The sequence below is a fragment of the Paroedura picta genome, chromosome 6, assembly GCF_049243985.1.
Source record: "Paroedura picta isolate Pp20150507F chromosome 6, Ppicta_v3.0, whole genome shotgun sequence".
Taxonomy (NCBI): domain Eukaryota; kingdom Metazoa; phylum Chordata; class Lepidosauria; order Squamata; family Gekkonidae; genus Paroedura; species Paroedura picta.
In genome coordinates, this window is record NC_135374.1 from 78,863,395 (window position 1) to 78,890,394 (window position 27,000).

The following is a 27,000-nucleotide window of genomic DNA, read 5'->3' on the forward strand; positions in this document are numbered from 1 at the left end:
GGTACACAGAGAATCCTAGCCTTCAGCAAGCTGCCTAAATTATGTGCAGGAAAATTGTGGAATGTCAGTAGATGACACTTCCTCTGAAATAACATGTCATTTACATATTCCTTTCAGGGTGTTACTTACCAGTTTGCACAAGTTTCTGAATAACATTGAATTCTTGTAGATACATTGGTGCCCACTTTCTGCATTCCCTTTAAGGAACTGGTTATGGATTTACCAGCTCTAGTTGTTAATGTGACATATTTAGGTAGTTGCAGTGGTTTTCAACCATTGTGCCCTGGTTAATCCTCATGTGCTGAGGTTGTTTTAGGGACTTTTCAGTGCACAGAAAACCTGAATTTTCTGTAGATTTTCTCTGTTGAGGCTACTAAGGAATTCTGTTTTGCTCACTTAAAGATCTCTCCATCAGTGGTTGTGAGTTCATGCCTATGAGTCTAATAGTTTCTGATTATCAGATCACAACTTGAGGTTACAGCCAAGTCATACTCCAGTTCCATGTTTACCCATGATATCTAGTCATCCAAAATTATAAAGGGCTTATGACTGTTCCCACATCCAGTGCCTCTGCATAATTAAATCCTGTAAAAGCAAATAAAAAACTGATTAGCATTTTCCCACTGATTTCTGCATTGGTGAGAGATTTCCCTGAATGGGCCACTGGTATCTGCCAGCCAGAAGCAGCAGCAACCCTGGAGAAAGCAGTGTAGTGATTAGTGTTGGAGCAGGGACTGGGAGACCAGTAGTTCGCTGGGTGGCCTCGGGTATGTCACACACTTCAGCTTAACCTATTGTGAGGGACAGAAGGCTGTCTTGCCCCTACTAGTCAAACAACGTCCTCTGTGAAAGCTTCACAAATTCTCTGGTTTCTGTTTCCAGAGACCAAAGTGATTATTAACCCATGATGATTATGGTAGGATTTCTGTATTCAGATAGGTGAACTCTGGACTGGAGATCTTTGTGACAGGTATGGGGTATAGAATGTGTATGGTAGAATGAACACTGGGTTATGAGTTAGAATGCCACATGGAGAATATGCAAACATTTATGAGTGAAAAGTGAAAATTAAAGATTGTAAGCCGTGACTTCTTCGGGTAAAAGTGAAAATTAAATGGCAAGGTTCTGTACATCTTTTCAGAGAATTTGTCTAGGATTTTACAGCTGTAAAAGAAAGGACAGGAGTCCTAAAATTAATCAGCTTTGGATACTCAGGAAAATAAACAGTCTACCAGCTCCAGCTATTCCCTAAGAGTGAGGCCAAAGCTATCCATAAGAGCTGTCTAATAAAATATCAAGATGGCAGACTTGAGGACTGGGTCCTTCAAATGAAAGTGTTCCAGGATCTAGAACAAGAGTCAGAAGCTCCTGCTCAGTTTATAATCCATTTCAAAACAGCAATCATGAAAACAATGTTAACATACCTGAACAGAACTGGTCTGCTCTACCATGTTAAACCAGTGTTTCAAATAAACTAGAAAACATTCTAAAGGCTAAATATCAGGGCGGTGAATCGTTTACTTAAAATTAAACTTTGGTAGATCCATTTTTGTTAATAAATCACTGACCTGAAGGGCCTGACTTGGTAATAAATGGAAAGCTTAGCAGGAATCTTGTCTTTCTAAGCATGTTAACCTACTTTTCTTTCCACCCGTTGACTTAGCTACATTTCAAGCCTTTTCTTCTGTTTGTTTCTCCTTGTTTGCTGATTGTTTAAAGGTAAAGGTATCCCCTGTGCAAGCACCGAGTCATGTCTGACCCTTGGGGTGACGCCCTCTAGCGTTTTCATGGCAGACTCAATATGGGGTGGTTTGCCAGTACCTTCCCCAGTCATTACCGTTTTACCCCCCAGCAAACTGGGTACTCATTTTACCAACCTTGGAAGGATGGAAGGCTGAGTCAACCTTGAGCCGGCTGCTGGGATTGAACTCCCAACCTCATGGACAGACAGCTTCAGACAGCATTTCTGCCGCTTACCACTCTGCGCCACAAGAGGCTCTATCCTAGCCTTCAGCTAGGATAAATAAATAAAATATTTTATCCTAGCCTTCAGCTAGGATAAATAAATAAAATATTTTATTGGTAAATAAAATAAAGCTCTCATTCCTAGGAATATATAACCCGGATACTATATTTTATTTAGAACTTCATTGTTTTAAAGAGAATAGTGTTATGTTAGTTACCAGAGGCGAGTGATGATCACAAGAATAAACAGCTTTACAAGGGGATTAGAAAGATTCATAGAGCATAGGTCTATCAGTGGCCATGGTGACTGAAAGACCCTCTACATTCAGAGGCACTAAACCTCTGAATCCCAGAGCCAGGAGACAGCATCAGGGGAAAGTCGGTGGTCCTATAGCTAGGATGCTGTGCTAGATAGACCATTGGTCAGATCCAGCAGGGCTGTTCTTGTGTTCTTATTGCATCTAGGGGAGTTCGTCCCATGGAAAGCAGTGGCACTTCTGAACAGACCTGCTTAGGATCATGTTGTACATAGACAAGTTAGAGGAAGGGTTGTAATTGTCATACAAATAACACAGATTGTGATCTTGCTTCTTGACAGAATATCTGAATGTACATGGACTGCTTACAGGAAAAGGATTATAATTAATAAAAATAGTGGATAGTTTCAAATGATAGACAGAGAAGCTATATTTGTTTTAATACCAGAGGGTAGCAAAGGAAATTCTTGTTATTTGATGTAAAATACTTTCATCTGGTTATGATTTATTTGTAAACAGAACAGCAGTCACATCCTGTAAAAGGAACTTTATAAACATACTTAGGCTTCCAATCAGATTTTTTTCTAGAAGATTTTGTTTGTTTGATAGCTTGCTTGGAAAAAAATGCTAGTCAGAGAAAAAGTCAATCCTAAGAATTTTGCTTTAAAATATCAATTCTAAGTAGAATTTCAGCAAGAGATATGAAAGCATAGGTTCCTCTCTATTGTCGGTATACAAGTATTGACCATTAGGCAGCAGTTTAATGGGTTCAGGAATCTACCTGTAATGATCTAGATTTATAATGAATATTGTACTTATATGAGCACATTTTCTCTCAAAGTTTGCTTTCTTCCTCCTTCTTCCTCCTACAGCACATAAACAGTTAGCTTTAAATCAACGAGCTAAACTAATATTATTGTGCTTGAAGCATGACAAGCATGACAGTCCCTGATATGGTCATACAATTGTACTAGAAGTACCCAAATAGGGCCATTGCTAGGAACTGTTTGTTGTGTACCCTCCTTCCCACCTCTTAGCATTCATTATAATTCCCTTACTTTTGTATGACAGAAAGTATGGAATTCTGCCTGGCTTGGAAAGGTTTGTGGCTGAACAGCATTCATAGTTAATCCTAAATATATTGGTATATATAGTCAGTCCATGTATGGTCATTCTTTACTTTCTTCAATGTAATTGCTGGTTTACTGTGGTGGCCTCAAACTATATTGGCTTCAAAAAGGCTGCATTTTAAAAGTCTGTTTTATGAAGATGGTGATTAAGAATATCTTATAAGATCAAATAGTAAATTTGTGTGTAGTGTACTATCTTTTTTTAAAGTTACTATAGAAAAATTAGTTGAATATGATTTAAACAAACAAATCCCATGAAATCTTGTGATATTTAAATATACCCTAGAATAAGTCATAGAGATTAAAACCTGGGGAATTACACTATAACAACTATTTACAAAAATCTAAACTTTGGTATTTTCTGACAGGAACAGAATAACAGTAAAGATAACAGAGAGGAAGTATAATTTCTATATGCTCATTTCTCTTTCTCATTTGGTACAAATGGGAATGAAGATGATCCTACCGTCATTGTGCGTGTAAGAACCATCACATCACTTCCAATTTATAGTGACCAATTTATAATGACTTCCAAAATGTCTGATCATTAACAGCCTGGATCAGGTCTTGTAAACTGAGTGCTGTGCCTTCTTTGATTGAGTCAATCCATGTCTTTTCCTGCTACAACTTTCCCTACCATTACTGTCTTTTCCAGTGATTTTTGGCTTCTCCTAATATGACCAAATAGCCTCAGTTGAGTAACTTTAGATTTTAAGGAGAATTGATCTAAAACACGCTTTTTCTTCTTTTTTTGTGATCTGCAGATCTGTAAAACCCTTCTCCGTATTTCAAATGTCTAAACTTTCTTTCTTGCTGTCAGCTGTCTGACAGGAATATCATTACACTGCACTTTACAAAATATACACTGTCCTTTACAAAAAATAAATGTGGGGAGAGCCTGGAACTGACCTTATTAAAGTTGAAGAATGCATGGAATATGGAGTTAGAGAAAAATTATGTGTCTTTACTCCTCATGTTTGACTCACTGTTTTGTCAAGGCTTTAAAATATTCCATGTGGTAAAATTGCTAAATTTATAATATATTTTAAAAGTTGTTCATGTATGGATGTATTGATTAAATGCAGCCTATTTTCTCGGATAAGAGTAATCTTTTGCTTTTTTAGGGAAATAAATAAAAACTATGTAGGTGCTTATTGTCTGCTGAAAATCATAGTGTACAGTGTTCAAAGAGCTGCATTTGAAAGTGTAGCATTTGAAATGTGTTTATATGCAGTTCTGGGGAACTTAGTGTATTTTGCTTTCCTGTTTGTAGTTCTTTGCTACTGATGTTTCAATTGATGGTTTAATTTTTCAAATCCTGGGAATCTGGTTGTGTAGGCATAATAAATCCACAGTAAATAATTTATTATTTCAAAGTAACTTGTTTCCAGAAATAGTCCCTTCAGGAATACTGCTTTATAGGTTAACTTCAGAACTGAGAAGCTGAAAAGTTTGGTTTGAATCATTTAACTTGCTGGATTGGAGACTAAAGAATGAATAACTTTACTGCTGTACTGGCAGAAGTAGGTTGGTTAGATTATAACTTTGAATTGCAGAAGAGAGGAAGGAAGATTACATGGAGGAAAATAACTTACCTTTTGGATGAAAAGTGGTGACTTCATGAATTGCTTGTACTGTGTGATCAGCCAAAGTTCCCATTAATTCAGTTTTAAAAGGATCTGTTAAGTGGGAAAACTCAGTTGAGTTTGTTTGCTGAAACTCTTGGAATTTCCTGTTGTCTTTTGTATGTTTATGCATTGCATTTGGGACTGATTTTGATGTGCAGAATATTATATGAGCAGCCAGTGTAGCGTGCAAGGGTCTGTGTGTTTGAAATTCAGAGATGAGTCTATGAGTTGGGCTTTGTCTTTAAGTGAAAGAGTAGTTAAGGTCCATCAATCTCAAAAGCTGAGTATAAGGTGGGGGGGGGACCTGTGAGCAGCTTTCAGGGGAAAAGAAATTAAATCTCTCCCTTCTGCTGCCACCTGCCTCCTCTGCTACCATGGTCCTCTCCTTCCTATTATTTTTCTGCTGTCACTTTCCATTTTCCCACCTTTAAAAAAGATGCTTGATTGTATAGAATTGCTTTGAAAACCTTTAATGCCGATTGTAGTTTCAGGAGCTCTCAATTGGAATTTGTTTAATGTTGGGGTTGGGAGTTTTTAATATTCCTTTGGTAACTTTGGGGTTTGTGGGGTTCGTTTGTTTACAAACTTTTGGGATCATCCCTGTTTTGTAGAAACATCATCCCTTTATCTGACTGGCCCGATTTTTTTTAAATCCACACTCTGGGGCAAAGATTGGAATTGGATTATCACAGAAGACTAGCCTGTTAGCATGACAGCCCTTCTAGACACAGCTGCCTCAGTATCTTTCTGGTTTACTACTAGCCCAGGGCATTTTTCCTGGTATTTGTGGAACTCAGCAGGCAGGTCTCTGCCTTAAAGATATATACGTGTGTGGGGGTGCAAAGGAGTCTTAAAAGGTAAGAGAAAAGGGACACTCTTCATGGGCAGATGTATTTCTTGTTCATGAAGGAACAGTGTAAGAAGAGCAGCCCCAGGGGAAATTTTGACAGGTCGGGTCATTGGATTATTTTGAAATCCATTGATCCATCAGAGATGACCTTTTTACTGGCCAGTGAGCTAAAATGCTAGTTCCTGAACTGTTTGGATGGGCATCATCTGACCTAGCTAGCTTTCTGTATGAGTGGGTCCTTTCTGCATTGAAAGGTGTTCTCCTTTTGCTGCAGCTTTTTTCTGTTGAAGATAGAAAACTCCGGGGCCAAATGTGGTTTTTAGTTCCATTTATGGAAAGAACTATGTAAGATCTTGAGCAACAACTCCCACTGACCTAAACGTTTCGCAGGATCTTGCCCAAGTCAGCCTCTAGTCATTTCCATATAGAATGCATTAGATAAGTCCAACCTATGATTAGAAGAAGAGATGGTTTTTATACCTCACCTTTCACTATCCGAAGGAATCTCAAGGCAGCTTACAATTGCCTTCTCTTCCTCTCCCCACAGTAGACACCCTTGAGGTAGGTGGGGCTGACGGAGCTATGGCAGAATTGCTCTGCAAGAACAATTCCAATAGAACTGTGACTATCCCAAGGTCACCCAGCTGGCTGCATGTGAAGGAGTGGGGAATCAAGCCCAGATTTGAGGCTGGTGCTCTTAACCATTGCACCAAGCTGCTGCTTTTACCCTGGAATGTTACTCAAGATGAAGTACCCCAGGGTAAAAATCTCTTCTCCCTCCTATATTGTACCTTGAGGAGCCATTTTGAGAATAAAGAAGCTGCTAAGATCAGTTGTACATCATGTAACAAAGTGGAAATGCACATGGGGCCATAATAATTTTGACGGAGTGCAAATGGTTACTACTGTCTCTTCTCATATTTTCACTTGTACAAAAGCTCTAGAGCAAGTAGAAATTTTGTGCTGGATCCAACCCAATAAGACTGACTGCAAACCATGAGAAATAATGTTGCAGGAAACTGATAGCACATCTTAAAATACTAAAACTGTTTATATGTAGATATCTGAACAAAGCAGCATGTCCATTTTTGTGAACAGTTATCTTATTGCAAATGATTGTTTAACTACTATGCAAAGAGGTTTGCTTAACCTGTTAATCTGCAAATATCGTATAAACTGCACTTGAACTCTCTGTTTTCTCAGCTTCAGCTCTTAGAGATTGAATTTTAGCTGTGTTGTTGTGTACAGTATAATACCAAAAACCTTCATGTTACTGGGCAACTTTGATTTTGCAAATATTATGACAAAAATTGTAATAGAACATTTGAGATAATCTTGGACATGTTGAAATCAGCTGGGGATTTTACAGCAGATTTAATTTAAGCCATACACCATATTTTTTCATTTCCTGTTTTCTTCTATTATCGAATGCTTTTGGGGTAGACATGTGACAGAGCAGTTGCAGAGGAAATAAAAATAGTCAAAAGATTTAGGCCAAGAATGCATGCTTTTATTAACAATCTGCTGGCAAAAATGCTTTATAGCTCTGAGTGGTGATGCTCTGGGTACAAAAGAAATGTGCAAAGCTTTTCCTAGATTCAGAGCTACACTTCTAGTAATGATCTTCCCAGTGCATCAAATACAGATGTTATCTATCAATAGGGATGTTGAATACTGGAAAGTTTGGCTAACTACTCATTGGTCAGTAGTGCTCAAGCAGCCAGTTATTTAATGGGTTGGATCTATTTGCAAGTTCTTGTCTGTTTGCTAGCACACACACAGACATGAGAAACCAACTCCCAGCTAATGAGGGATCCACTGGGTGTAGACTTATGTTCTCCTGCTGTGCCCAGCAAGATTTTGGGAGAAGGGATCAGGAGCTGAATCTTAGCTGAACAGCTGGAAGCTGGGTTCTTCTGATCATCAATTCTGTAAACCTTGCTGACTCTCAGACTTGCTCTGATGCAGGAAGTTTAGCAAGGGGGGCTTCTACTTTTCTCCACACCTCAATGTATCAACTTGGGCTGCAGAGAACTGGAGATATCTCCTGCTCTCTGTAACCCAAGCTGTCAGGTGACGTGGAGAGAAAGAAGCCGATTGCTTCTGACCCAGCTCAAGGGGAAGGAGAAGAAACAAGCTATTTTTCCTCTCCCTTTTGTAACGTCATTGCATAGCTATTTTTCTGAGGGTGTGTTAGATCAGAACTCGACTCCCATTTGATGCTCTGATCAGCTTGAATTGGCTTCTGGTCAACAGACAGCTGCTAACTTGTTCTTTTTCTTGATACTATTTAAACATATCTGCAATCAGTTCATTGTCTGATCATGAGTGTCAGAGAGGGTAAGTTCAACTGCCAAATAGGTTCACTAAGAAATTTGTGGTGTCCCTTCCTGCCAACAGCTTGTTTTTAGTCTTTAGTGATGAAATACTTGCCGTTCTATGCCAAGTTGGGTATCTACCATTGCAAATGTTGTTGTTTTTCTGGTTTTTTTTTTAATGTGTTTTATAGAAAACTGCCATTTTGCTGTTACACATTCTTTCCAGATAACTTCCTGCTAAATATAAATCATGCCTTGCTGGATCTTTATCATAGTGACTAATCTCTACATCTTCTGTTCAGTTCAAGGTATAACTAAAGTACTTCTAATGGGAGCAAACTTCCAAATTCAAGAGGTCATCAACTATCACTAATATATTTATATATTCCTTCAGTAGCCTGGATTGTTTATATATCCCCAATTTTCTTGCGCAAAATCTTTTTCTGTAAGAAAGCCCTGAGGTTTTGGCCTGGAAATTCAGCAGTTTTGGCCTGGTTCCTAAGCTTTGTATTAATATTCTTTGAATATTAGTACTGAAGTTGGAAAGCCACTATTTTAAATCAGAAAGGGTTGCATATATGTTGTTTGAGATCCCACTCGTATTAATCAGCTGCTGGTTATCAGCTTCTTTGACTGCAATTTTTTTCAAAAATGCAAAACAGGAAACACATGTCAGTGTATTCATTGTAGAAAGATTGATTTACCCTTTCAGACTACAATGAGATCATTTATTTTGTGGCACTAGTTTGCATGTGTTTTAGAAGTGTATCTTGTAGTCTTCTAGTTTCATTTGCCAAATACCAAACCTAGTATTAACTACTGGAAACTAGTCTTTCAGGTCAGGCTTTTATTTGCATTAGTAGTGGTAGTACATAAGAAAACCAGAGACATCTCTTGAATTTCATAATTAATGTTTGATGCAATAATATAAGCTTCTTTACATTTGTGGCACTGTCCACTACTTCTATTAGAACAAGATAGAATTCTGCACATTTTCCATCCAATTAAAAAAACAGCAGCATCACAGGAAAATATATAGAACAGACATAGAACTATGATGTTATGTGGGATTTGTCTGTTATTTTTAAGGGATTTTTCTGTCACATACAATATTGACGACAGTAGTTGTTTTTAGTATATGTGAATTGTCCTGACAAGAAACATGAGAAGTATGTTTCATCATTGAAAAAATATAATTGAAACTATTACTTTGAGGGGGTGAAGAGGATTTCTTAAGCACTCTAGAGCAGGGGTAGTCAAACTGCAGCCCTCCAGATTCGCTGGCAGGGGCTCGTGGGAATTGTAGTCCGTGGACATCTGGAGGGCCGCAGTTTGACTACCCCTGCTCTAGAGGATAGACATTTTCTTGCATTAAAAAACAAGAGGCTTAAAGAAATTCTTGCTGTTGGAATTGTTACAGAGTTTTTTTTTAAGAATGCTTTAAAAGCATTCAGAACTCTGTTTCCATGCTGGCGGCAGGGGCGGGTATAATCGGGGATTTTCCCCAGTGCCCTGCCGCCGCTAGCGCAGGTGTTCTGGCCTGTGCATAATGGGTCTAAGGCAACAATAGGACTTCTAACATTAACACAATGACTTAAGAAGTTGGTATTTATTTTCTTGCTGCTCAAAAGCTATATAATACTAGAAATAGTTTAACAAGTTTGTTACCCAATAACCATTCCAGAATTAACACATTTGCTCTCCTTCCCACATCCTATTTCTGTGAATAGCTTTGTAAGCCCAGTCTTAACTTCTGACTTGAACAAGGGGTACTGCTCTTGGCTACCCACATTCTCCACATGCAGCAAAGGCTGGTAGATTGTGTCAGTCTAATTGCTACCAAATTAGGTTTGTCAGGAAAAGAGGTAGTTGTATGATGGTATATTCCTTATCAGTCTAGGATTGTAATCTGGGTTAGTGATCACCATAGAGTACCATAACTTCTCAAATGGTTCGTTAGCTGAAGAAGCAGAATCTCACATTTTGATGTACAAAAGACCACACAATCCTTTGGTATATAGACGTTAGTCGTATATATCTGAAAATAAGCACACATGCTCTGTTTCAAAGAGCTGAGGAATCTAATAATTTAATGGTATAAAAATCATTTTGTAAGAACAAATTAGTCCATTGTTTTCAGTTTCTAATGCTTGCCCACAAAAACCAAAAACTTCAGCTGACTAATCTTTGCCCACAGAAATCAGCCCAAATATTTAGCAAAATTATTCAAATACGTGCATTAGTTTCCCAAAATGTATCACAAATATACAAAAGCTTGTGAGCTTTCCCCTTATGAACATATTTTCCTATACAAAAATCCTGCACTTCATGCTTTGAAAAAAAATATCTTTGGTATCTGTCCTAGGTGTCCTGTAAAGTTAATTTAGTTTATCAATGAGACTGAAAAGATCTCTTAATGTTGGTTCATATCTCTCCATTTCATTGAGACAGTTTTATTTTATGTTTCATTTTCAGATGGACAAAAGAGGAAGAAATCATTACGAAAGAAACTGGACTCCCTTGGAAAGGAGAAAAACAAAGATAAAGGTACAGAATAGTACCAATCTATCCAAAATGTTGTGAAGCTTCTTCCTTTCCAGCTCCACTAGCTTGCCCTCTGCTGTCTTGCCAGATATCTTGGTAAGGTCTCCTCAGGTATCAGAATGGGAAAGAGAAGGAATTGCATCTTGGCCTTTCCTAGGAAGCTGCCTTTAAAGGTCCAAATAGTCCCATCCCTTTCCTCAGCATACCTGGCCTCTCTCTGAGGGAAGGCAGTGATTCACTCCTCCCCTGTCCCTCCTTCTGAGCTGCTGGATGGCTCTTCCCACCCTATCTGCCCTCCCTCATGCCAAGGTTCAGGTGGAATAGGCTGCTATCCCATACTCCTCAATCCTACTTTTCTCTGGCACTCTTCAGGCCTTGGTTGCTGATGGTCTGACTTACCTGGGTGCATGCTTCTCTGGCCCAACCCTTGCTTCAGTCCTAGCTTGCCTTTGCGCGGGACTCTCTAGCTTCTGCTGAAGTTGTAGAGGCTGCCATCTTTTTTGGACTGCTGCAGTGTTGGGTCCCAGCTGGTTCCTCCATCTGTGATTGGTGTTGGGGTGACAGGTAAGGGCCCTCTGTGGTTGCCCAGGAAACTGTCAATCTTTCTGCCAGCATGGGTGGGGGCTTTAAGAGCTTTGTCTCCCATGGTGGCAGTGGAGACTCTGGTCCTGAATTCGGTGGCTTCTCTGGACTAGTATGTTGTTTCACTTGTCTTGTAATTCTAGTCCTATTGCATTGCTTATTGGACATCTTCCTGTAAATGCATTGTTTTTCTTCTGTGTGGTTTACATTATCAGCAAGAAAGATACGTTATAAATAAAGTTGATACAAATAAATTAAAATGCATAAACATAACATTGCAAATTCATACATATTCATACATGCCTTGGACAAAGCAGATTTATGTCTGTTTCTGGGCACTCAGGGCAGTATATATCAGGTATCTATGCACTGACCAGAACCAGGCATGCAATATTTAGATTTGTCTTACACATTTAGAATGTACCCTGAAATCCTTTATTTGTTTATGACCCTATTTGCAGTTTGAGAGGGTTTTTCTAACAAAAAAGTTTTTTTTTAATGGTGTGTTAATTTTTTTTTAAAAACGTGTCCTTGTAAAAAAACTGCCCTTAGTTCATTTGGATTAATAATGTGATTGATGTACCAGGCTGCTGGGTGGCCCAGCAATGTTAGCACATGGGAACCTGAGCATTTTCAGATGACAGTCATCCACTGGGCTTCCCTCGCAGTCTCTTCTTCTCATTCAGCTTTGTGTCCAGACTGAGATGTATCAAGGGAAAAAGCATCATTCCAGAAATATCAAATCACTATATTCGTTAAAAAAAATCAAAATTAAACGTAAAGTGCGCTGTCAGATCACAACTGACTCTTGGTAACCCTCTGCTTTGCTTCCATGCTGTGAGAAGATCAGGTTGATCTGGGTTAGCAGGGTTGCTAACAATAGTTAGACTATTTAGCACAGCTGCAACAAGATATCCAGAAAGAGGTGACAATTGAGACTGTTGATTGGTTTTGCCTCTTTTGGGTAATCCACCTTGAGCCCCAGTGAGAAAGAGAGACTATAAATAATGTGAATTAACTAAATACATTATATGTATATTTCTTTGTTCCAGGAACCCAGCAAACAGTAGATCTCAGAGTCATGGAGGCTCAATTCAGACCCTTTTTAAAGAAAAAGCTGTGGTTTAATTTTATTATGGTCAGCATGATTGTGTAAATATGGGCCATTCTACCATTCTATTAACTATAATTATTTGGGTCTCTCAAATCAGAATATGAACTTATTAGTATTTATGAACCACTTAATTACATTTTCATCTATCGGAATATAGAAATAGTAGCATATAACCATAATAATGGCTTTGGTCTCTGATAAGCGCATTTGCAAGGCTTTCTCTTCAGCTGGACACTGCAAAGCAGGCTGGAGTATCAGCCAGGTTCCTGGCGGTGAGGTAAGTATTTGTCAAGGCAACCCAAGACTTGACTTGCCTTTGAGTTGTTTCCTATGTTCACGAATCAGCCACAGTTCTTTTTTTTTTAAGACATTGTTTGGTGCTGCATCTGAACTAGTCCCATAGCTCAGTTCAGACATCATACGAAGCCATGGTTTATTTTAATTACAGTTTATTAAGCCATAATTCAGCTCACAAAAAATCAATCAAATCATGGCTTGCCATAGGAAGTATTGATTTTAGTACCTTTCTTAGGGCCATTTCTTAGGGCCCGGCAAGCTTCTCGCTTCAGGAGGGGAGGGAAGAGAAGCTTGCTGAGCCGCAAGCTAATTGGCCGCTTTAGCGGCCGATTTGCTCGCGGCCTGGAGGGGCCGGGAGGGCAAGCCGCAGCCGCCGGCATGGCGGTGGCGCAAACACGCATGCACGGACTGCTGCGCACGCGCGTTTGCACCCCTGCCAGGTGCAAACGCGCATGCGCGGCAGTCCATGCATGCACGGGCCCCCAGGCTGCCCTCTCCCCCCACTACGCCGCAGCGGTCCGCGGCAAGCGGAAGCTTGCGGACTGCTGGTTTAGATGGAATTTCTTTTGAATTAATTTCATCCCATTCATTCTGGTCTGTCCCTCTCGGGCAAGAGAGAACAATTCTGCTCCATCCTTCATATGGCAGCCTTTTAAATACTTGAAGATGGTTATCAGATCTCCTCTCAGTCGTCTCCTCTCTAGGCTAAACAGACAATAAAAAAACAAGCAAAAAAGTGAGAAATAACCTTTTGCTACTGATTTCATAGCACAAATACAACCTGCCCTTCCAAATGTCTCAGCAATGTTTCATGCTATACATTACACTAGGGATGTCTGCTCAGATATAACCAAGCACAATATTTTTCTGAAAAATACCTTATTGCTTTTAGTTTATATGTTTCGCTCTTGAAATGGTATCTGGGATTTTCCACAATACTAGCAAATGGCTTCCGAAACATCCCAGAAATCTTTGGGATTACTTAGGAGTATCATAAGCCAGTGTTTAAAGGCTCCCAGGATTGTTTTTTCCCCTTTTTCCTGGACAGTCTTGTGTCTTCCTCGGCTTGGTATCAGCTTGCCAGGTTTATTTATTAGAATATGCCCTTTTAAATTGTTTTTGTTGACCTCGTATAGTTATGTTCTTTCCTCACTGAAATATATTCTTTCCCCACTGAAATATGGCCAAAGGAAAGAGTAGTTCAGTATTTGAGCCCCTCTTATGAGGAGGCTCTGTAGGCACAGTGGGTGGAAACTATCAACAGGAAACAAGTTGTGAATAAGCCAGGATATCAAATCTGTATATCACATGAAACTGTCATTTCAGAGTGTTGTGGATCTGTTGTGTGCTGATCTGCAGTAAAACAACTAGACTTGAATCTAGTAGCATCTTAGACACCACTAAGAGTTTTGTGGTATAAGGTTTAGCGAGTCAAAGCTGCCTTTGTCAGAAGCCCAATAAAAGAAGTTTTGACACTTGGAAGCTCATGCCCCTCCAAATTTTGTTGTGCTCTAGGGCAGGGGTCATCAACCCCTGGTCAGCCGCCTGCTGCCGGGCCACAAAGGCCACGGTACTGGGCCGCCGGCAGCCGCGCCTGCCTCCCCCCGCCTGCAGCGAGAAGGAAGGGAAGAGGCAGGCACAGCCACTGGAATGCCTGTGACGCAAACACGCGCAGCGCCCCCTGGTGGTGAAAGCGCGCACATGCAGTTGTCGCATATGCATGTTAGCGCCACCTGGTGGCGAAAACGTGCATGTGCGGCAACTGCGCATGCACGTTTTTGCAGCACCCGGGCAGTCGGCTCTACCCTCACCACGGAGGCGGTCCCTGATCTGAGAAAGGTTGGGGACCGCTACTCTAGGGTGTTACTAGAAACTAATTAAGCTATGAAACTATAGTGACGACTAACTCTGCTAAATGAACCAGCTTCAGATCCTGGTTTGACAGACTGCCAACTAACTATTGGTACCCAAATATGCAGTGTGCTAATTAGTTGGGGGAAGTAGCAAAAGAGACAGAACGAGAGGCCAGTAAATGGGATTCACTACCTATGTATACCAAGATTATCTGCCTTAAGAGTACTTTCATTTAAACCAGACAGATGTTCCACCAGAAAGGTTTAATTTAAAATAAAAATAAGATAGAATGCATACATTATTATTATTAATTAGATTTATACACGCAGAAATATCCAAAAGAACGAACTAAGAAAAAAGGAGAAGGGGGAGGTATTTTTAGGAAAGGGTAATGATTACCAGCCTTTAATAGGTCCATGCAAGCAGCAGTCAAAGAACAACATGGCAAGCATTTGGGGGAGCCAAACAGTAGAAGTCCTGCATGCCAGTGGGAGTGTATGCCTGAGCCAAGAACCACATGGGCTGCTGGGGTGAGGGTACTCCAGATAGAGGGCAAAATGTTCTGTGGGGTAGGAATTACAAGTTTGCTGAGGGGGAGGGAAATAACTCAATGGGTTTTCCTGATGTGGACAAAGGTGTAGGAGAGGCTTGATGGCCCTGCAAGTGCCTGATAAGAAGGCTAGTGGTTGAGGTGAATAGAATTAAGCATTGATAATCTGCCACTTAATTAAAGTGTAAAGGAAATAAGGTTAGATGTTGATGGGATTAATCCAAGTGTGACTTAATAGATCCTGAGAGAATCATTGTCCCAAATTATGCATCTCTCTGAGGAGTGGTGGAGACTATAGACAGCCTTTCTGATTCACACTTCTAAAATACTTGCCCAAGGTTTTTCCTGACTGGCATCCATTTTGTTTTATTTTGGGTCAGACAGTCCTGGACTTATGACTGTAAGCTGCCCCTATGTGAGAGGATGTGTCTGACTGCTAACACTATGGTTAGTTCCATTAAACTGCAGTTTTACGAATGAACTGACCCATTGCAAATGAACTGACCCATTATCATCACCTTGTAATAATATTTGTGTCAAAGAAAGATGTCCTTCCCCAAGATTTGTCTTGGGAACTTACACGCTGTACATGTGAACTTTGGTGAACCAGCTCTCAGTAGTTACTGAAGTGAGCACGCGTCTGCAAAACTGTGCCCATGTGTCTTATATATTAAACAAGAGGAAACATGAACAACTGGTTGCTTTCCAAGCAGAATATGACTTTGTGGGGTTTCTCCTTTGTGTTATGCCCAATCACTTAAATAAACCGCTCAGTATTGTTCTTTTCTGTAAGGGCATGAGTGTACTGCGGAGACTTGATTCATGTTCAACCTACGCTGCTCCAAGCAACATTCGTAGCCAGCCCCCGACCCCCACCTTTCCTCTTTATGCTTGACAGTGAGTTGAAAATGTTCTGTTCAGTGCCTCGCACAATTGTGTTTTTAACAAGCATTTCAGAAGTTTATTTTATAAAGTGAATGTCTTTCATTGCCAGGCAACTTCTCCAAAACAAACATTCTTCTCTGTACAGCACAGCACGTGTAGGCGTCCTTCCACAGATGTGTCTTGAGAGTTCTCATTCACAGTGGTACTCTCCCATTTTTGCCTGCTCACAAGCCTTGATTTACAGATGTTGTGTTTTGTGTCGTTTAATGCTTGCATACTAGTAAGAAGGCCGTTGTAACTAAGGAGAAGAATGTAGGATTTCTAAAGTATGTTTCGTAAGCTTATTATGACATGACTTTATGCAGATAAACAGTCAGAAGTGTACAGAATGTTCCCTCTGTTAAGCAAAAGGGTTCATTCATTTACATTCACATCTGTGTCAGAAATTACTAAGTTAACCTTATCATGGTGAAACAACCTGTATCCACATGGACTTGGATATTATTTGATCCATGTACCTGTGTTTACCATCACCAGCCATTCTCTTGGGAAAACTCCACCCACACTTCATACCAGAAACAGCTACCTTGCTACTGTTTACATGATCTCTTCTACTGTAATGAAAAAGCAACAAGCCAAGAGTTTCATTTTTCAAGGAATTCTTGGTTGTTTCTGTCTCTGAGTATAAACATTTTAAATAAGCATTTGTGTGATCAGCCTTAAAAAAATAAAAGTGAATGCTAGCAAAATTTCAGTTTTTTCCTCTGCTAGATCTTGATTGTATGGAGAGGCAGTAGCTTTTTATAGATAAATTCATTCTGTCTCAGCCAAGGAGCAACTTGTGAATTTTAATATACATTTATTGTAAGAAAGGTATAATATTCTTCTGTAGTGATTGTGAGCAAGCAAGTGTGCCTCCCTATCCACATTTTGCTCCTGAAACATTTTGCCTATTTGAGAATGATGCAAACTGTTGGAAAGATTAAAGGGAAGACTAATTAACATGCTGCATTTGGAGAACCTACTAACATATATTTGTGCAAGAGCAGCTTCTCAAGTCTTACTTGGAGGAATCCTTCAGGGGCTTGCTTTCTCTTGTGCTGTACTTGGTTGATTACAGTGTTCCATTGCACCGGAGTGTCTTCCACTGACACCAGGTGCTTTTGGACTCATTGAAAGACACTGATTTTTTGTGAATGGCCACAGCTGGAGAAATGAACTCTGTAGCTGAGAAGCACCAGCACTATGGGAAAAGGTGCACTGGAAGCTTGGAATCCAAGCCCAGACTTTCATAATATCACCAACTAATACATCAGTTCTATTTCCCTTCCCTCCATTTCATCCCACACCAAATATTTATTTTTATTTTATATCATCATCATCATCATCATCATCATCATCATCATCATCATCATCATCATTATTATTATCCACCACTCCCAGACTAGCTGGTTCATGGTGGGTTACAAGATAAAAAAACCACATAAAACAACAAAACCCATTAATCCTAACCCAACATGCCTCCCGCCGGTGGCAAATAACTTAAATTCTCAATTCGACCCACCCATCCAACTCAACAGACCTCCTACTGTTCTCCAGGGGTTTGGGGAGCAGTCCTGATGTCCTGGCCATTGTGAGGAGGGGCCCATGTTCTTACTTGTCCTGGCCTCAACCAGATGCCTAGTGAAAGCCCTCTGTTTTACAGACCCTGCAAAACTATGAAGGCTCCACCAATGCCCTCAGCTCTTCTGGGAGCTCATCCCACCAGGCAGGGGCCAGGATCGAAAAAACCCTGGCCCTGGTTGACCTCTATCCCTGCACCGAGAGCAAGTCGAAGGTATGGCCAGCCTGATGTGTGGGTCCGGCAACAAATTGCGAAAGCCCTAGTGTCGCCATGGCCGACACCAGGTCTGAGCCAAGTCCTGGTGGCAGCGCATCCTCGTGGACATTGAAGTCCCCGAGGATAATAAGCCTCGGGTACTGCAACGCCCAAGCAGCTGCCTCCTCCAGCAGGCACAACAGGACATCTGGAGGCGTGTTGAGCGGATGGTATACCAACCAGATGGCCAAGCTTTCTACCGAGCCCACACTGATACCGACACATTCCACTCCTGGACCAAGATAACCACCCGCCCTCCCCTACTGTGGGACCGAGATCAGTGCATGACTATGAACCCGGGGTGGGGGGCTGATTCTTTAAGGGCGACCGTTTCGCCCACCCGCACCCAGATCTCAGTCATGCAAGCGAGGTCAGCCCCTGACAATGCGACAAACTGTTGCAGAGTGGAGGCCTCTGCTATAGATAGAGAATCAATCAGCAACTGAAAATTTCCTAACTTGACAAGGTCACTTCTGTGAATTCTTATGACAATTCTGTTTTATTGTAATGCAATGGCAGAGTCATACAGTACCTTACATCACTCTACTACTGGTTATTTCAGGAGGGAAGGGGAGAAATACACTGCTGTATTTTCTTTCTTTTAAATCTGTTATAGCCAGGAAATGCAGTCTTCTTTTGTGTGCACTTTCTGCCCTGTTCTGTTAATATAAAGTTTTTCTTGATATTTGTTCAAATTGCTCTAGCATTAGTTTGCACTAGGGACTAGTATGCGCTAGTATGCCATAGCCTGTCTAAAAGAGGGAGGAGAACCCTATGTTAAATATAAAATAGCATGTTCATTTCTCAAAAACAATTTTGTTTCTTGTGGTCCTGCTGTAATATTTTGTAATATTTTGTAATTTTTCATTTATATATGTATGGTTCATACTTGGTTTAAGAGAAGACATTGCTTAATAAAATACAGTGACTGTCCATCTTTAATAGGAACTGGGTGATATCAACTCACTGGTGTGTTATATACATATTCACTGTTGTTCTCAGCAAAACACTGCCTGCTAAGCAAAGCGTTAACTTGGAGAAATAGTCTGTGTTCCAATTGTTTGTTTACTGTCAACTCTGAATTGAATTTTTTAATCTCATTAATGGTTTTGTCAGTTTGGCTCATGCCTAATGGTTCCTTGCTTCTACTAATCCATGAATACAGCTGAAATTTAAATTATAATAATGTATTTTTATAAGGTACCTGCACAAAGAGCAAATGGGGATTAGGGGCAGATGAAAAAAATCTTTACATACTTCATACATTTCCTTCCTCTGACTTCTTTTTTCTTTTACCTCCACACTCCTGTTGTTCACCTTCATTTATACTGAAAATTGTTCCTGAATCCTTTGGAAACTTTACCTCCCAGATGTGAAAATGGTAACTACTCTGTATAATGCTGTTACTCTATTGTCTGGGAGATATAGAATCCATTTTAACATGTTAAATATTTAGTGTCACAGCAGGATAACATAAGCCTTTGGGAAGCTTGCTTTAGCAATTTAAGTAAGTGGGCTTTATTTTATTTTCAGAATTCGTTCCTCAAGCATTTGGGATGCCATTATCACAAGTAATAGCTAATGATCGGGCCTACAAACTGAAACAGGATACTCAGAAAGAAGAGCAGAGGGAAGTTTCAGAGTTTGTTGCCTCCCTTTTGCCATTTGGAAGTAAGAGGCAGAACAAAGAACTCTCAAGCAGTAACTCATCTCTTAGTTCCACCTCGGAAACGCCAAACGAATCTACTTCACCTAACACGCCAGAGCCAGCCCCACGAGCAAGGAGGAGAGTAAGTGTCTTGTGAGAATTATGTGAATCCTGCTGACACTCTGAGACTTTTCCAGGCATTCCTGCTCAGAGAAGTTACAATCCCAGATCTGCTCTACTGCTGTTCAGTTAAAGTCGGCCATGATTGAAATGATAAAAGTTATAATTTACACAGTCTTTCCCAGTTGTTTGTACGATAGAATGAGATGGACACAAATCTTTTGTCAACACCTCAGGGGGCCCAAGGATTTTTTGGAAACTTTTCTTCCCACAAATCAGATTCTGGTTGGTTTATTAAGGAGCAATATTATACTTTGGTTTCCTCATTTGTTTTAGTAGATGAATTACATTCATGAAAATAAAGTCCAAAATATTATTTTAAAAGTGTGCGTGTTTGTGTTTGTGTGTGTGTGTGTGTGTGTGTGTAATAAAATCTCAGGGAGTTTTCTTCCGTTGAAGAAAAGATTTAAAATGACTCTTCACGAAAGTCACTAGTATAAGAGCTATAAATAAACTGACCACTGGAGTTAGCCAATGTTGATGCATATAATTTCCCGTTGCCAGTCTGAGGTCCCTCAAAGAGAGTAGCGATCCCCAGAATATCTGGAAGAAAAACTTTTTTCTCTTAGATGTGCCACTAAATCTCTGACGTGAAAAAAATAGATATATAAATTTTTTCCCCCTGAATTTGTTTTGGGCATTTTTTTATTACCCATTTAAAATCCATGTAAACATCAATTATTTTGACAATAGCATTGAAACTTATAATTATAAAGGGCATGACATATTTCAGTCTAGAATGTACTGGTTTATACTTCACACATTGCCTCAAGTGTCCTGACTTCTCTACTGTAACTTCCCAATATGTAACTTGGTGCAAAATAAACCCTCTCTTTGATTGCTGATTCAGTAGGATTGCTGATTCATAAGATTGCTGATTCAGTATGACTGTACATACCATTTTAGCTTTAAAATTGCTGTACTGTTAAAATATTCTGTTTCAACTTCTCATATCTCTATATATGAAATAATTGCATGGACGCCACAGTTTACTATAGAAGTTAAATAAATGCTGCATGCATTATGTCTTGCTTAATCATTCTGCTTGCTAGTCTGGAACTTTCTTCTATAGTGTTTTGTACACAACTGATGGAAAATCTTATCAGAGTGTCACTTTCTTTCTGCTTATTTTTCCTCATCTTTCTGACATTTTGTATACAGATTTTTATTTACATTACAAGTACATCTCAGAACATGAGATTTTTATGATTTCTATAGTGGACTCTTATACTTTTTAAAAATAAAAATAGCATGCCATAGAGAATGCTGTGTGGTCACAAACTTAATACTTGCCACTTCATAGATCCAGTCACATTCATACAAACCATATTCATTCGTTCGTTCGTTCTATTTATATACCATCCTCCCCAAAGGCTCATGGTGGTTTATATAAAACAGGAACGATACAGATAACTCAATATTTGTAACAATAATACAGTGATAACAGCAAACAGCAATAGAACAATAGAACGTTAGAATAAAGGGAATGATAAACCATTCCATAGAATGATAGAACAATTGGGAAACATTAAATCAATGCATACTGAGGGCCCAGTGGGCTGGATGGACCTGCAGTGATAGCCATAGGAGGGAGGCTCAGGGGCCAATGGGAAGTGGTGATTCAGGTTGACCTCAACCAAATGCCTGGTGGAGGAGCTCCCTTTTTCAGGCCATGCAGAACTGTTTAAGTTCCGTTAGGGCCCTGATCTCCTCTGGGAGCTAGTTCCACCATGTGGGGGCCAGGATAGAGAAAGCTCTGGCCCTAGTTGAGGTCAAGCAAGCTTCCTTGGGGCCAGGGATCACCAGGAAGTTGGAGGTGGTAGAACGTAAGGCTCTTTGTGGGATGTAGTCAAAGAGATGATCCCTCAGGTATGCTGGGCCCAGACTGCGTATGGCCTTAAAGGTGATAACCAGAACCTTAAGCCTGATCTGGAATTTGACCAGTGAAGCTGCTGGAGGATGGGCCAAATGTGGGACCTCCAAGGTGTTGCTGAGAGGACCCTGGCAGCTGTGTTCTGGACGTTATAGTTTCTGGATCGAGGTTAAGGGCAGGCCTGCATAAAGCGTGTTGCAGTAGTCCAGTCTAGAGGTGACTATCATGTGAATCACTGTGGCTAAGTAGGACGTTAGTAGTTTGGCTTGGCAAAGGTGGTAAAATACCAGCCATGCTACCATCATGAATTGAGCCTCCATTGAGAGGGAGGTATCAAGAATCATACCAAGGTTCCTGGCGGAGTGGGCCACTGATAGCTGCACTCCATCCAGGTTGAGTAGGTGTGTTTTCTCGCTTGGGCCCTTCCTGCCCATCCACAGGACATCCGTCTTTTAAGGGTTAAGCTTTAGACAACTCTGCTTGAGCCACCTCATCACTTCTTCGAGGCAGCTAGCTAATGTTTCTGGGGGACATTCAGAGTGGCCATCCATCAGGAGGAAGAGCTGGGTGTCATCAGCATATTGGTGACAACACTGCCCAAACCTCCGCACCAGTTGAGCGGGGGGGGGGGCGCATAAAGATATTGAATAGGATTGGAGAGAGAACTTATAGTTAGACTTGTGAATTTGCAAGTGTTAGTAAGATTGTAACCAAACAGCAATGTCTATGTCATCTGGTTTATTATTTAAAAGTACAAGGGTATATGCTGTAGAAATTTAAGTAAGTTGTAAAAATGTTTAGAATATACAAATCAAATTAATAATAATATATGCTGTGGAGGTTTTTAACAGTGTGTTTATGTTTTATGTGCATTTAATTCATAAGTAGCTTTGCTTCTTTGGTTCCATGTATGGCAAGTTTGATTGCTGATTTATTAAATTTATTTTTGTATATTACAAGTGTATTTAATGTATCAGGTAGGTAAATGGTGCCAGCCTAGCTATTTTTTTTCTTAGTGAAATTGGTATTCTGTCTCCTGGCAAAGTATTTTAGGAAGAATAATGAAAGAGCATCATTAGGTGTTGAAGACTATTTGCATGACTCTAGGTACCATTCAACTGTCCTTACGGAATGTAAGAATTTTACTATCTGCTAGAATGCTTTTGGAGCCTTGTAGAAACGATGCAGTCTTTCGGGCAGCATTAGAGACTAAATGTAACCATCTCTGTTTGTTTGTTTTTTAAATAGAAAGCTTGATAGCTGCTTTATACCTTACATTTTGTCTGTGGAAACCAGTTTCTGAGTCTAAATACACTTGCCTCGCTTCCTTTAGCAGTGATGCTCATACCTAAATAACTTTTCTCTATGCTAGATTGAAAGTTAAAGAGTTTTCCCCATCTCCTCAGGATAACCAGTCATGATCCCTATATGGTGGCGTTATTGAACACCCAAGACATTCTCATGTCTTTAGGACTGGTTATTCCCTGTAATTGGTAATGTTTTATTTAAGGCTTTCATTGGAACACCTTGTTGTTCTACTTCTATAATTGGTTGTTATATTTTACTGATGTAGAAGATAAATCATGGATGTAAATTTCTTAAATGTTTCTATTTGCTTAGTATGCCCATTCCTTTGTGCTAAGATTCTATCTGTTTTACAATTCTGAAGAAAAGCTTGGATTTATGGGCAGATTTTCTAAGAGCTCAGAATCCAAATGGGGCTGAGAGTAACCAGTGAAATATCTGCATACATACCAGTTGCTTACATTTGTGTGTATTGCAGGGTGCCATGTCAGTCGACTCTATTACGGATCTTGATGACAGTCAGTCTCGACTGCTGGAAGCTCTACAGCTGTCATTACCTGCTGAAACTCAGAGCAAGAAAAAAAAGGCCAGGGACAAAAAACTAAGTCTCAACCCTATTTACAGGCAGGTTCCTCGGCTTGTAGACAGCTGTTGCCAGCATTTAGAAAAACACGGTATGTGTGTTTCAACTTCACAGTCAACCTAGATGTGACTGGAAGATCCTTTTGTGTTTATTCACAATTCACATATTTTCCTTTTGGCATGGCATGGAAAGTAGAATTATATATGTATACTTTTAACCCAAATGGACTATGAGGGAGAGGATAATGAAATCCTACATCTACTCTGTGATAATTTGCTAACAATTGCTTTTAAACATTTTCCAACACAAACCTTTCTGATTTCCTTCTAATGTGCTTCAGTTTTGATTAAAAATAAACACAGGGCCCCTTAGTCATGCATGGAAGGACCTGTGCATTCTTGTCACATCTAGTTTGAACATCAGCCTATTGGTGTGCATTTGGATCTCCATGAATAAAAAAATACACCCTAAAATTACCTTGTTTATATTTTTCAGGTATATTTTAGCACCCCAAAATAATCTGGGAGGGTTTTTTTTGGGGGGGGGGATTCCTGGTATCTTTGGGAATCAGGAAGATTGGGGAAACAACTGACAGGCTGGGAGACTGTTCCTTTCCTGTTTCCGTTCCCTCCCCACTTCTGCACTTCATTTAAATCAGGCTGACTTAAAGAGACTGTAGAAAAGATTGGGGAAACAGCTGAGAGGCTGGAAGGGTGCTTCCTGCCTATCAGCTGCCCCCCACCCCCCACCTTCTTCTAAAGTCCATGTAAGGCAGGCTGGTTTAAATAGACTGCAGAAAAGTTTGAGGAAACAGCTGAGAGGTGGGAGTTCCCACTTAGCTGTATTTTGCTGCTTTGCTGCTCTTGGGTTGTTGGGTTCCTTATTTTTTAATCTCAGGTCTGTTGGACCCAGAAAAAAAAATAAAAACAGAATTTCTGAAAAATCCCAGGTCCAAATACTTCTATGGTATTAGGATCTTGGATTTTTCAGAAATCTGCAAAAATGTAAGGTCCAGTAGACTTGAACAAGAAGAAAAAAATGCACATCCCTGTATTAGGAGTGTGCATTTTGTTAATCTGAGATGAAAAAAACCCACAAAAATACTTAATTGATATTTTTTGGCTTTCTGACATTTGGGATCTTCGTATAATTGCAGTTAAAGTACATTTAAAGGGACTGTGAGCCCTTTAAATCAATTTAGAGTTCACTCACATTGCTGCTGCCATGGCTTGCAAAAGGTATTTAAATATTAAAGGGACAGTGTTCCTGTTAAAGTTTAAATACCTTTAAAAATCCATTAGAAACATTGGAGGATGGGACAGTGTCTCTGGTCCAATTTTTTTTTCAAACTGGTGGGGCGTTTGGTTGGGGAGAGTCACCAGCAGCTATGTTGCAAATTTGGTGCCTCTGCATCAAAAAACAATATAGCCCCCAGATACCCACAAATTGATTGCTGTGCATTAAAGCTGATGAGGACCATTGCCTATACTGGTCCCCATAGGCTATAATGAAGCTGAAAAAATTCAGCATTCCCAGATATTTATTGAATCTGAATGCCACACTGGTATTGCAGCTTGGGAATATTGGAAAGCACCAATTTGCAAGGGGGCTCGGTATACTCAAACTTCCAAAATACCGGGGGGGGGGAATATTGGAAATATTTGAAATATTGGAAAGTAACAATTTGCAAGGAAGCTCAGTATACTCAAACCGCCAAAATACCAGGGTACTGTTTCTTTTTGGGGGGGAGGGTGGTGTAGACTCCTACCCTACACAGACCTTTAAAAAAAATAAGAATCTTTTGTGGTTATAAACGTATGAATAGTTGCATGGTAGCTGACCAGAATCCTTCTGGGAATCTTTCTACTTCACAATTGGGCCATATGAGAGGGCGGTATAAAAATCTAAGAAATAAATAAATAAATTGGGACCTGTGTGCCTCTATAGCAACAGGCAGATTTAAGCCAATTAGACAAAGGAAAGGGGACATATGATCAGTCTTCATTTAGGAGGGAATGAATCTGACTACAGCAGTGATAAGAGGAAGGGATTCTGAAACCAGTTGCCCCCCTTCTCTGAGTGCTGTCCCTACCCCTACCACTTTCTCGGGTGTGGGTTGAAGAAATAGAAGACCCTTTATATTCACCTGTGAATGGTAAAATGAGTTGTGAGTTTGAGGTGGGGAAAGGGCTATGATCAGATTTGCAGTCCCCATGGTTTAAAAAAGTCTTGAAGGCTACTGAGACCCTGCTTTTGATTGCAGGGTATGTAAGTCACAGGCACACATATACATTTATTTTTTTCATCCGGTCATTTGTGAAAGAGGCAGTAACTTAAATAGGCACTATATAGAGTTAATCTCTTTCACTATATTGCGTTAATCTCTTCTTTGATCTGTGAACAATCTTAACCATTTTGATGCTCTCATCCAGAAGATGAGGCTCAAGTATCTTTGTATGTGAGGATAATACTCTGGGATGGTCTTAGAGTTCCCTCTAGTGTCATCCTTGAATAGCTGCTGTAGAATAACTGAGAAACATCTCAAGTGAAGAAGACCAATAAGCTTCACTGACAATATTACTAACCAGCTACATGTTTGTCTGAATTGTAAACTTGTTTCTTGGGGAGGGGAAATTAATTTGGCTATATGGTATCCCAGTTATGTGCTGAATATTTTACTGTAGATCATAAATATGTGAATTTCATGTTGAAATAACTTGCAACTGTCAGTGTTTCACCAAAGCTTTAAGTAATGAAATGAAATAAAGATTTGTTGTATTTCTAGGTTTGCAGACAGTGGGAATATTCAGAGTTGGAAGCTCAAAAAAAAGAGTAAGGCAGGTGAGCCAGTACTTTACAACATTTATGGGTTTTTTCATAGTTGATAAAACATAAGTTTGTTGCCAGTCCTATTCAACCAAGTAAGGATATTTTTTTGCTTAATAGATTCAGATGGATAGCCGTGTTGATCTGAAGCAACAGAACATGCATGTACAAGAAATCTTATACCCAGAATTAAACTTTTTTGTTCTTAGCAGTACCATTGGACTCAAACTTCTTTTCTTAAGTAATTTTACAGAATTTTGTTATCTGTGAAAAAAAGATCTGAGAGAATACAAATACCCCAAAAATCTTTCAAGACATTAAAAAATACAAACAAAGCTTGCCTACCTTGCGCTAACTTTCAAGCCATTGTAACTCTGGAATAAAAATGGGCATTGCTTTATTTATTTTAGAAACAGTAATTGCAGAGCCCACATAGAATCATAGAATCATAGAGTTGGAAGGGGCCATACAGGCCATCTAGTCCAACCCCCTGCTCAACGCAGGAAATACAACACATACAACAATGATAAAAGGCATCCCCTGGTCATTGTCAGTAATATACTGTGTTAGTAGTGGCTGTCTAATGCTGCTTCTCTTCTCTCTCCTCCATCCATTGTGTTTGTGTTTACTTTCAAGTTTCTTCACAAATGTAGCAACATTATTTTGTGATTTTGTAGAATATTTTGGCAAAGAAAGAAAACCCACAGATGATGATGATGATGATTATGTGAT

General features: G+C 39.8%; 1 protein-coding gene across 5 annotated transcripts in view; it reads left to right on the forward strand.

Annotated features, from left to right (window-relative positions):
- Window positions 1–27,000, forward strand: part of ARHGAP6 (Rho GTPase activating protein 6) — a 251,129-nt gene that overhangs the window by 206,709 nt on the left and 17,420 nt on the right. For all 5 annotated transcript variants that reach the window (XM_077343246.1, XM_077343248.1, XM_077343249.1 and 2 more), the window contains exons 3-6: window positions 10,624–10,695; window positions 19,387–19,643; window positions 23,338–23,533; window positions 26,228–26,283. In XM_077343246.1, the coding sequence (XP_077199361.1) occupies window positions 10,624–10,695; window positions 19,387–19,643; window positions 23,338–23,533; window positions 26,228–26,283 (581 nt within the window). The remainder of the gene's footprint in view (window positions 1–10,623; window positions 10,696–19,386; window positions 19,644–23,337; window positions 23,534–26,227; window positions 26,284–27,000) is intronic.